Source organism: Notechis scutatus, chromosome 2 (genome assembly GCF_049901735.1).
Source record: "Notechis scutatus isolate UNSWTSFEM ecotype Mainland chromosome 2, rNotScu1.2, whole genome shotgun sequence".
NCBI classification, from domain to species: domain Eukaryota; kingdom Metazoa; phylum Chordata; class Lepidosauria; order Squamata; family Elapidae; genus Notechis; species Notechis scutatus.
In genome coordinates this window covers 71183740-71196781 of record NC_142010.1, presented here as the reverse complement: position 1 = coordinate 71196781, position 13042 = coordinate 71183740, and the positions used below count along the sequence as shown (strand labels likewise).

Sequence of the window (13042 nt, the reverse complement as noted above, 5' to 3'; positions counted from 1 at the left end):
ATTAATTAGTGAGGTATATACTGAGTGTAATTTTTCATTGTCATGAATCACCTGTGCATCCTAACTATGAGGACTCAATTACAATAGTGGTTATGGTATTGGCCTAGAAGTCAGGAGACTGTGAGTTCTAATCCTGCTTTAGGCATGAAAGTCAATTGGGTGATTTTGAACCCATCACTATCTCTCAGCCCAACCCACCTCAAAAAGTTCTTATTGTGAGGAAACAGAAAGAGAAAGGAATGTTAGGTATAAAAATAATAAGGTGGGATAAACATAAATAAATAAAGAATACAAGATCTATTACTTCAGATGGTGATTTTACAAATGAACAATCACCGAGATTACGTCATGCCATTGCCCAAGTATCTATAATGTAATACAGTCTGTTTGCTCCTTTGTTTGCTAAGGAAGAAAAAAGACAAAAATTTCCTGCATACTTTACTAAATGACATCATCATAACAAGAATAAGGAGTTTTTTACTGTCCACTTCCAGGGTTCTATAAAGTGCTCATATTTCATCTAAAAAACACACTATATAACTTTTGATTTTGCCTTTAAACAGGCAACATTGGTGTTCTACAGGGATGTCCTATGAAATTTCTAAAACTGAGTCCCATTTCATAAATAACACAATGAACTACTATTAGTTTGACTAGAAATATATTCATGGTTGACTCGCCTAAACCAGTTGCCTTATTGGTGAGATAGGAGGCATATAAATTTAATTAATAAATAATTAAACACACAAACAAACAATAGGCTAAGGCAGTCATAGATATTTGCCAACATTTGTGGAAAGGATGCTAGATCAAGGATACTGCTAGAAATTCCAAAGAGGAAATAGTTTACCTTGCATACGAGGAAGAAATAGTCATAACTAACATTAGGTTTACTGTAAAAGTAATTCAGGATGATTAAGCTTCTCACTGAATACTGGGAGAAAAAGAAATGTAGGTTTTGTTCCTGATCATTAAATGCAGTTGCACCCAGATAGGTTGCTAAGAAAATGTGCATTTTATCACATCTATGAGAATTGTCATTTGATTCTATGAGTCCTATATTGGTTAAAGCTACTACTGTGGTGAAAAAAACCAGAGCTTTGCTGAGAATGAAGTTCACTGAGGATGTCCATGAGAGTAATAGGTAAACACTGTAAAAATCAATATGCATGTAAGCCTCTTCAAAGCAGCTGGCTTTGTGTGCTTGATCTACTGAATACTCCCCAAACATGCAAAGCATCTCCTTTGACCTTCTGAACTAGAGAGGAACTTACGGAAGGAATGGCATTCCCTTTATAACACAGAGAAGCCCTGTGAACTTGACCTAGCAATTACTAATTTTAGTGGATGTTGTATCAACCCTTATCTTATTGTGGCTATAAATAAATAAATATGATTCTTCAAACACCAGGAAGTGGAAAACACAGAAAACAATGGGGCTTCTTTCTCATAACAAAGAAATCACCTCAGAAAGAAGTTCAGGCCCTTTTCAGCCTATACACTTTTTGTATATTTTTAAAGGCGCAGTCAGGAGCTGAGAAAGACTGTGTGTACGTGAGAGAGAAATGCTTCATTTGTTTCTTTGGGGGGGGGGCGGAATTATGACCCTTGAAGTCAAACAGAAACAGAAAGTGACACTACACATATAGAAAGAGACCAGCCTTTTGAATATTATCTTCTAAGGCATCTTCCATCTTTGAAAACTCTTCTATCTTGTTCCTCAGATCCATAATATTCTAGCCAGGACTTTGGCTCAAAATAGTACATGGCACATGTCTCATTTAATGTTGCTCAGTTATTACTGAAGTTGTGAAAACTATCAGGTAGTAAGGAGGAATGCTTACGGTCTGTAAAAGTTTCAAAATCAAAATATTTTACATTTGAAATGCCATATTTTGAACACGCAAAATTTTTTTATCCCTCCTGATCTTAAGAAAAATGTTCCAGTGCTGTTCTGTGCTTCAAATTTGATAGAACTGTTTAAAGTTCTAAAATTTTAAAAGGGGCTATTTTGCGTTCACAATATTTCCAGAATCATCAGGCCAGCTATTTCAGACTTAAAATATGGGGTGTTCTGAACTTTAAAACAGGACATTTTGTGGTCAAAATGTTTTGAATTTGAAGCATTTTGTATATCACTGACTACAGAGATAAGACAATAAAACAGCAGTAGTAACTGACAGTTTACTAAATGTAGACTGGTATAGTCCCTTAAATCATTCTACTAAATGGTGATTTATTAGCTCAAAGTTTGTTCTAAGATAGAATCACAATATAAAATCTTTTATAATCCATTTCCACACTTCCCACATTTTAGTGAGGTTTCTAACATACAGGATTTCAGAGTCCACTGGAATTGAACAACAGATCAATTTAAATACATTTAAATAATAATAATAAAATGAAGTTATCTCATGGTTTAGAATTCAAACAGGCAAGCATCTGACATATAAGACTTATTAATTGTTGATAAGAAAGACAAAAATGTTAGGATAGAGCACATTGCAACGCCTGGAGACAGCAGAATGTAAGACCAAGAACTGGAGAAAATTGCAAAACATAAAGAGCTGCAAATAGAAGTAGAACAACTGTGACAAAAGAGAGCAAAGGTGGTAACAATAATAATAGGTGCCTTGGGTGCAATTCCAAAACATTTTGAACACCACTTGAACTCCATTGGCATTGACAAAATCATTATCAGTCAACTGCAAAAGCTATCTTTTTTTGGAATGACGCACATTCTGAGATGATACCTTTAATACTATGAAACAATAGCATTGCTTATCCTAGGCTCTTGAGAAAGGCTTAATAGGTTGATAATCCAATCTTAATAGATTGCCAAATCCATTCTAAACATCTTGCTAACATTATTTATGCAAGCAAAATAATGTATGCTATAAGAATGTGTTAGCAGATAGTTCTGGCTGTCCAATGCCTCATTTGCAAATTTTATCCATATGTACTTTTGCTGTATATACGAGACTATGCTAATAACTACTTATCATATTGATCAATTATCTCTATAACACCTATGCAAAGAATACAGAGAGCTGCAGGGCTGAGCTTCCTGTACTCATCTGAGACGAACAGTTTTAATGAAATTTTTTATCTGGAGACACAGCAATGGTAAATATTTAATCTATTCCTCCATTTCCCTGCATTTTCAGTTTGGATCTGGACTTAGTTATATTGATAGTGGAGTGGATCCAGACTGCAGATGTAACAGAAAGCAGGGCAACATATGAAACATCCCTCAATGGTTTAGCATGTTATTATCTATATCTGTCTGGTTACTGGTTTCAGAATTTCAAGCAGAAAATATTTCAACTCCAGGGAGATGCTACAAACCTTCTGCGTGCAAACTTTACTTCCATTTGTATAATGTAGAGAAATAAAAAGACTTTGCTTTTAACATGTGCAAGCTATAATTTATTAGATTCATAATGAGAAAGGCAGACCAGGCAAGCAATGTTCAAAGTGATTAAAGAGCTAACATAGTTAGATGCTCCAAGCAGCATCCACGCTCTCAAATAGTTTTTCATGTATAAACTGGTTATCAAAGGAATACATCTTTTACATTGAGCTGTATCTTAGATGTTCCATTTACTCTTTCATGTCATTCCTCAGCTAGTGCATATTATTTATATTTGCAAAAGATTAAAGGCTACAAATGCAATATCTAAATTGCTTGTTGCGCACCCATAAAAATGCTAAAACAGTATTACTGTAATTAGAATACATTGTACAGTGCACAATGACTCCTGCTTGTATGCGCCACTCTGTTTCCTTTAGGATAAATGACTAACTAAACCTGAATACTTTGTTAGGAGAGAAATTTTCTGTTTCATTTCTCCAATGAGAAACAGGGCTGCCATGTGACTGGAGACCAGATTTCAATGCTTGCTGGCATATAGTCGTGCTGAATAGCTCTTGGCACAAGTAAACCAGTAAATGGCTGATTTACTAAATTATGATCAGATGAGCCTTTGCAGTTCCGACAGAAAGTGTGTCTCTTCATGGGGTGTTTAAATTGTTTGGTGTTTAAATATTCAGCATGAGGCTAATGTGAACTGATGAAGGGAGACTGCAAACATTCACTCTCAGTGTAGACAGGGAGGCAGAGATATGCAACATATCATGTGCCCTGTGGAGGTGGAAATGATTCATATTTAAAGACATTGCTGTCTACTTCCATTGCTTCAAGGTGCTCTTAATTAGCATAGTGCTTGAAGGAATCCATTCAAAATAAGGAAACACGCATGCACAGAGAAGCATACAAATGTGTTGCTTAAACAAGTCACATGTCACTTGTCCAAGAAAGTCTTTTTCAACAACTGTATGCTTTGAAAGTCTTTTTCAACACCTTGGCCAGCCTTCCCCAAAAATTCAGCAAAGACATTAACACATCTGTAAGAGAATGCTGCTTTCTAATTATGTTACTTCTGAAAGCGGGGGAGGATGATTTCTTTACTGCCACCTGCTGGAACTGGCAATAACCCTTTGTCATACCAGAAGAGCAAGCTCGCTCACTTTAGAGGACAGATATGGCAAGCATTTAAAATACTGTGATCCGAGACACTTACAATAGATTAGAATTTTTTATTGGTGCTCTGTTGCCATAACAACATAAAGGCAGCAGCAGATGACTTAAGCTAAGCTTGGTGCTCATCTGGCAGTTAAAATGAGTACAGTTCACTTCACAAGTTCCCCATATGGACCCTTAGTGTATAGTAATGAAGTAACCATATGGTGGGGGGAAATGCACAGAAAACAATTGTGCTCCAGTGGATAAGTAAACCGGGCAGAAAGTTATGGAAGTCCACAGCAGAGAGCATGGTCTATGCATTGGCTAGCTCTGGGTTGCTCTTCCAGAAGGGAATTCCTCCAGCCTTCTCTTAAGTTACTTTTTAACATGCATGTACAAATTGCATGATATTGAACATTTTGCAGCATCATTCATCTCCTAAGCTGTCAGTCTTGCATACAAATCAGCTGCCTTATCCAACTGTCATTCTTAAAAGAGAACAAGAAATGTCTGGACATTGAACTATTTCTGAGTAGAAAAAATTAGTTTGAGATAAACCCTTTTAGAAACACTTTTTTTGTATTTACCCTTGGCTATAAATATTCTTGGTATATACAACACTTTTCAGAAGGTAAGTGGAAAAGTAGAATTTACATGATATATTTCATATTCCTTAAGAATTTCCAAAAAAGAAAAAGAAATAATTAATTGGCACTCTTCAAAACAAAACAAAACAAAAGAGCCCATGGCTCATTCTTCTGTACAAATGCCCAGTTCAGAATATGGGACTAACCAGATATTCAACTAGTAAGACAGCTTGCTAAAGGCTGCAAAGTCAATTTTGTACTACACATGCTTCATAAAAGATGAATATAAATGCATTAGTTAGACACGGTAAGCTAAATTAGAAGGTCAGGCAGGGCTGGAAGGGCTGAAAAATCACACAACCAATGACTGTAATTACTCTTTTTTAAAGTCTATTAAGTGGTGTTGTTCTATCAAGGCTCAGGGGTATAAGACATGAAGTACAAGATAAAGTAATGTGTATTTATTACTCCCACAGGATCAATTTACTAGATATTTTCAGCTCCACAGAACAAAATACACAAATGCAGTCTTTGTTGCTTTCTTCAAAATTCTGGCATATACATTTCCAAAGGAACTACTGTGTTAAGAAGGAAATGTCTTTAAGGGATTAGCATCTTTTCCTGTGTTTTATCATTTTGTTGTATGAATGTACATATCTAAAGGTATGACATTACATTTTTTTAAATAAGTAGTCAGTTCAATCAAAGTTATTCAACCACAGCTATTTCTCAGTGACAAAGATCTTTTATCCTATGCTTCAATCCCTGTGACCAAACTACTGAAAAGACCCTGGTGAGAAACCTGAAAACGCCTTGGGACACTCTAGGCAATAGTAATCTAGCCAAGGGTCTTCAACCTTGGCAAGTTTAAGACTTGTGGACTTCAACTCCCAGAATTCCTGAGCTAACATGACTGGAGGAGGAATTCTGGGATTTGAAGTCCACAAGTCTTAAAGCTGTCAAGTTTGAAGACCCCATTTCTAGACTCTATTCCAAAGATGCTTTTTCAAGAGGCAACTGGACTTTCTGGTTTTTCTTTGAAGACTTTTCACTTCTCACTCAAGAAGCTTCTTCAGCTCTCTAGATTCTAGTTAAGTATCCACTGAATATATATTCTCTTCCTATTTTTGACTTATTATTTTTATGTTCTCCAAATCCCTTATCACACAATTTCAAACATTGTGTTATCTCCTGTAAATCATTGTTCTAAGATGCTGTTTATGACAATTGTCCACTTTATTAGATGGACAATCTTAATTCCTTGTAGATAGAAATTGTGCTACAAGCTAAATCAAGCTGTTTTTGTATTAAGCAGTAACCAACCAACTACATATTGCACCAATGCTCAGAATCCTTGTTCTTGCTCTTTTGCCCTAAGAGAACATGGTCCAGGAGCAAAGTGATCTGTATGGTTCTTTCTATCCTTTGTATGCTAAGGTTTTTAGCCATAGATTCTAAACTGCACAATCTGCTGTAAACAGTAATGCACTAAGAAAAAGCTTTTTCTGCTGACCTTCAAGAAGAAGTCCTCCTTCCAAATCCAATATGGCTGTGTCTTTCAGCTATCAAAATGTCATCCTTTTAGAGCACAGATGTCAAACTCATGGCATCACATTGCTGTCACGTGACTTTTGCAACCCTTTTCCCATTCGAGGAGCTCAGGTGGGTGTGGCCTGCACATGATGCATCCAGCCCGCAGGCCGCGAGTTTGACACCCCTGTTTTAGAGTTATCCCTGAATTTGGATTTTTCACAATGCCAACATAATCTCCTCCCATGTGGTTTTAGTATAATGCCTCATGTGGACAATTGATAGCATTTTAGTTTTTGTCATATCACTATGAAAGTAGTACTGGTGGCCATTTTACAAAGGAAGTTATTTTCAAGATCATAGAGGGGAAAAAGGCAATATATATTGTAAGTGCCCAACTATACAAGATGAATCAAGCAAATAGCAAATGAAAGTGCCGTATTAGTTCATTTTGGAGTAAAATCTTTCCAATAATTACTGTTCTCTCTCAGACTACCAAATGATAAGACATATGGCCACATAAGCTCCAGCTTCTAGAAAGAGCACAACAGACTTCTAATGACAGTTAAGTTTTTAACTTGACCCCATCTAAAAGATAAACACAGATTCAACCTTCAGTTTTTGCAGAATTAACCATTCTCTGAACCCACACTGTCAAATAAAGCACTCAAACATTCTACCAAAGTATTATTCAATTTAACAAGCTAGCTGAGTAGCATTTGTTATTATTTTAAAGCTAAAATAGACCTTCATTTCAAAGGAGAAGAAATTGAGAATGTGTTCTGCTTTCTAAAACGAGTCCAGAATTTCAGGTGCAATCCCCAATGTATGTTCAGCATGGGAATGCAGTAGATGTGCTTTCTTTATTTGTTTATGTATTCATTATAATGGAATAAACATGAAGATCACTTTTATTATCAATTTTAACCCACTTCTGGCTACATGCTACCTGTGAGGCCCTCTTCAGCATTCCAAAAATATTTCCATTGTTACTCCCAGATTTCTATGAGACAGGCTATAGATTCAGTTTACCTGAAAACTGCCCATTGGCAAAATCTTATCTAAATTATTGTTTTATTTTGTGTGTATGCAAAAAAAATATTACACTGAGACCTAATCAGCAAATTCTTTTTAAAACCTCAGTGCCTGAGTATAGAGACATATCTTTATGGTTTGATGTTTACCAATTTAATTTTTTTAAAAAAAATATTTCTTAGCATCCTTTACCAAATCATTTCTACAATCATGGTACAATTCTCACAATCCGGTTCATAAATATCCACATTCTTTGTTTCATAAAATGCCATTGTGTTTTCTTCATATTTCCTTCTATGTAGGAAGTCTACACCGGGAATTAGGGACTTGGTCAACAATATTCCTTCTGGATACTAAAATGTTTAATGCTAATTTTAGTATTAATTAGTATTTGCTAATCTTATTATTGATATTGAATCACTGTGGTTAATTTACCATTAACATTTATGTTAGGTAACTGGAGTTTATATGAGGGGTGGTGTGATTAAAAATGAGAGTGAGTATAAATACAGCACCTTGTTTATATAATGCAAGAAGGATTAAAGACTGATTTGGTAAAAGGACAAACTAAGTTTGTTTATTTGCTTGGTTGAGCTTTTGATAATGCAATTGCTGGATAAAAAACCTAGAATCTCTTGACCATCCACACCGGTCAGAAGTAACTCTGTGTCTTCCTGCAATTTTTAAAGCTTCTATCAGCACTGATGGTCAAATTGCTAAAAGAGCTATGAGTCTGACCTTCATGTGTACATGATTTTGTGCTTTATATGTAATAATATTTTCTCGAACATGGCTCAGTAAGTAAAGGTAGCTGTTGCTTCTCTTTAAACACAGATGTATTTAATGAGAATAGAGCTGGATGCAACAAAGCTGAACCAGATATAAACAAGCTTCATACAGAGCATGTGGCTGTAGTATTCCAAATGTAGATGTTGACTATATTGTGCTGAAGTGTTATTTGAAAAAAACCTGATGCATTATAGACTTAATCATAAACATAGATACATATGTATATGCACACATACACTACATTTTGCTGACCTTTGGCAAACGCTCAGGGTCACCAGGATGCCTCGGGATGACTTTCTGTAACCTTTGGAAGCCATAGTCAATGGTTGGTTCATTCAAAGCTGGAAGAAGAAAAATAGTAATTAAGCAAAACTGAATTTTTCACTAAAAATTCTTGAGTTCTAGAAGCTATCACAATCCTGAAGGATCCAAAGAAATTCATTTCCTAAAAGCTTTCTAGTCTACTTGTTTTCAACTTTTCCCGTGTTATCTTATTGGGAGGAAAAGTTGTGGAACTGAAGCAAAAGAAAACAAGGCTAAAGGCTCATCACTTTTCACTTTTATGACATATATGATACCATTTATATATGCAGCCATGTATATTTTCCTTAGGATATTAACAATGTGCTTTTGAGATGGAAAATGAAGAAATAAATTCTGCCAAAACCAATACTACTTAAAGCAAAAAAATTACACCAAGTGACACTTACGAAGAACCCAAAGAAGAGTTAAAAAGTGCATGTAACTAATTGCTCTTATGTCAGCTTCTAAAACTTGATCATCTGTGTGAAATAACTTTCTATTTGGTAAATAATTAGTACCATTAATATTATACCTTATAAAGACTGACCTGAAATCATGGAAAAACAGTTAATACTGTTTTACTTATTAAATATGAACATTTATGACCAATTTTCTTTTCAGAAAAAAAAAAAAACTACAAGCACCTTGACCAAATACATAACATGCATTAACCAGCATCAGAAGATGCCAACACAGAAGATGCCAACACTTATACTGTAAGACCTCAAAGCATCCTAAAATTAAAACAAAATGAAATTTTAGGAATCTATGGACATAGAATAAAAGCATATTTATAACATGGAAAATTAAGAGTTTTTGTCTTTGGACATGATTAAAATATTTTAATGTATAGATGACTAAAGTCTAAGCGCTATTGTTATTGCTATGAATAAAGTAAAATAACAGCACCGTATGCAGCATATTCAATTGTTTTGACATAGTGTTTTCTTCCAACTAAACATTTTCTATTATAACCTGTTTTATTTCATGAACCTTTATCTATTACTGTGGCTCCTTATGTGTATTTCTAGAAAAGAATTGTCACAGATTGGCCACGCCTACACCCAGTTTAGTGAAGGGGGAAAAAGTCTCGATATGACATGTGATGCCACCATGACGGCGTGAGTTTGACACCCCTGGTCTAGGTGCTTATTTCTATTCAGTCACTATCCTCTATTATTGAAATATCCAATAAATTCCACTCTGAGTCAGAATTTATTCTTTGGTGTTTTAATATTAGGTGTCACAACGTTTTACAAGTGTCTTGCTTGGGAAATAAGCAAATAGCCAGATCTAAAAAACAACATCTTCCTATTGTTCAAAGAACTAAATAAAATGGAATCCTCAGTGCAATTACTCTTGTGAAATTCTGGATTAACTTGTTACTTTATACAGCTGAATAAATGGATTCATTTATAGATTCTTGGAAGTTTTTCCATGTTTTTAATGAGAGATGCAACCTACTCCACCATTCTTAAAAGTGTTCCTTCATTTCCCCCAGCTCCTACTATAAATGTTTTTCCTTAGATAAAAATATTAATGATTTTTTAGAAAAATCTTTTTGACTGAGTAACACTTTTATTTGTGTTTGTAACATTCATCCATATGTTAAAAACAAAGTTAATACATACTAAAAAAATGCTTTCCCATTACCCTAAGTTTCAAAAGTACATGGAAAATAGTGCTGATTTTAAAGTATTAAATTCAAATAGGTCCCAAGGCTAATGGAAGCAATTTGTGTACCAACCCAAACAGACTGGCCTACTTTTCAAAATACAGATATGATAATCTCATGATTTTAAAAGGACATTTAAATTGAAAGACTGTGAATATAGTATATAATTATACCAATAGCACCCTTTAACTTGTCAGCTTGTAAATCTAAATGGCTATCAATCATTTCTAAAGAGGAAATAAACCTTAAAATTCTTTGATTGACTGTGCTTACTTTTTGTTTTGTTTTTTAAAGAAATGGAAAAAATGGATTAAAGTGGCCAGAAATCCATTTACAAAAATACATTATTTTACATAGGTGAGTAAAAAGCCAGTAATTATACTTCCCAAAGACATCTAAATCAAAGAAAATACTTTCCCTCACTTATGCATTTTAAGTTGTATGGAAGTTCAGATAAGTTTTTTATTAAGATATTTTTCTAAACGAAATGCTTATCGAAGTAACTAATAGAATACCATTTTCATTTAAGGTAATGCAATCAATTTTGCAAATATGAGATTTAAGCCATTTTCTCCTATCTAAACAATAAACTTTCAACCTGTCTCTTGTGTGAATTAACTAAAATTATACCCAGGTGCACAAAACCTGTCTGTCTATGCTCATGCATGATTTAAGGCACAATATTTATTATTCTTTCCATTTTATGAATTACTATTTAAACCCTTGAGGAAGAACTTTCTTTGAGTGCAGTCAGGCTTAGAAATTCTTTAAGCAGTGTACTTAAAACTGTACCTTAAAAATTCCAAAACATCCCATACAATAATAAAATAAATAAAATTGTACTTTCGATGAATTTATTTTAATATGCTTTAGAAATAACAGTATTATGTATACAATGGAATGATCATTTTCATAATTGTGAATAGACAGAATGTATGTTCTGCTTTTTAACAGACTTCGAAGGGTTATCTTTCTTGTTTCCATATTTCGTATCAAGAAGGGCTGTTGATATACCAATAAAGTTTTCATTGTTGATTAAATGACTGATGCACAAAAAACATCTATTTCAAGACATATTCTCAACTTGCAACTAAATGATTGACACTTGGTATCAGCAATTAAAAGAACCTGATCAAATATCATAGCTTGGGAAACTTGTTCAAATGTAATGGGAATAATTGAGTTAGACATTTCAACATTACTATTTGAAAGAAAATAAACACACTATAGGGGAATATTTTGGAAGTATCTCAGAACATGTCCAGAAGCAAAACAATACAAGTTATATTTCAAGCACTCCTGATTTCTTTTCATTTTAATACCCATATTGATATTATTAAACATGCACACAACCAAGGCATCAGATTAAAAAATACAAGCAAAAGCTGTCCTTGAATGTGTAAAGTAGTATAGAACAAGACAATATTTTGAACTACTAGGTAGGTAGCTCGGTTAGTTGGTTGACATTGATTTATATGGCTGCCCATCTCACAACACACACACACACACACACACACACACACACACACATGCAATAAAAAATAATAGTGCAAGCAAGACATACAGATATATTTCACCTTGGGTAAGTTAAGGGATCCCTTGGATGCCCTTTCCTGGTGCTTAGTGGCTCCATGATGGAGGACAGGAGGCTTTAATTGAATCTTGGTAAGATGGAATGGCTATGGATTGAAGGCACCTCAATTTGCATCCAATTCAAAGTGGTGGTTAGGAACTTTAAAACCCTTCATGCCATGGACCTAGGTTATATGAGGAACTGTCTCATCCTAATTATATTGTTCCATCTCAACTGGTCAGGCAGGGTATTTTAGGGATTCTATTGGTTAAAGAATGCCAATTGGCAAGATCCAGGAAGACAGTTTTCTCTGCTCTTGTCCCCAGCCTTTAATCCCAGAGCAGGCTCCCATTCTTCTGACCTTCAGAAAATGTGTTAAAATTGGCATGTGGGTCAAAAAGTTATATGCATCCTTGGTGAAAGTTGGTATTGAGATGATGTTCTCTCCATCTTTTTAACTCTTTAACTTTCAATATTTTAACCCCAACCTTTTAAATTCTGTTCTTAACTTTGTTCTTATTTAGGGTTTTAATACTGTAACATCATTTTTATTGTAAATCACCCAGAGTTACTTAGGTGAGATAGGGAATGAATGAATGAACGAACGAATGAATGAAATCTTCTTTTGCAGCCCTGGAGTTTATCCAGAATGGATGAAAAATTGAGGACATTCATTTTAGTGTTTGGAGGTTTAAGCAGTAAGCTTAGAGTTTTAATCTTTGTTGATATTTAAGGCACTCATTTCATTCTTTAAAACTCCAACACAGATCCTAGCTTCATCCACTTCTGAAGTGTAGTATTTAGCTAGCACAGAGAACAGTTTTGCTACCTGGTGGGTTGCACGGTTGTATTCTCAACTAATGTATAAGGCTCAAACCTGAAGAAACTTGCTTCAAGTCCTCATATTAAATATGCAAAGAATGAATAAAGCTCTGAACACACCATATTTTTTTCATGTTCTCTACCATATTTAATTCAGTGCATTAAATCTTAGCACCGTCACATATCTAGTCAACTCCTATAGC

The 13042-nt window shown here is 34.5% G+C and overlaps 1 protein-coding gene across 8 annotated transcripts in view; it reads right to left on the bottom strand.

Moving 5' to 3' along the window:
* The window catches only part of EBF1 (EBF transcription factor 1), a 390212-nt gene that overhangs the window by 22831 nt on the left and 354339 nt on the right, over positions 1 to 13042 (bottom strand). For all 8 annotated transcript variants that reach the window (XM_026682156.2, XM_026682157.2, XM_087955087.1 and 5 more), the window contains exon 11: positions 8719 to 8807. In XM_026682156.2, coding sequence (XP_026537941.1) covers positions 8719 to 8807 — 89 coding nt within the window. The remainder of the gene's footprint in view (positions 1 to 8718; positions 8808 to 13042) is intronic.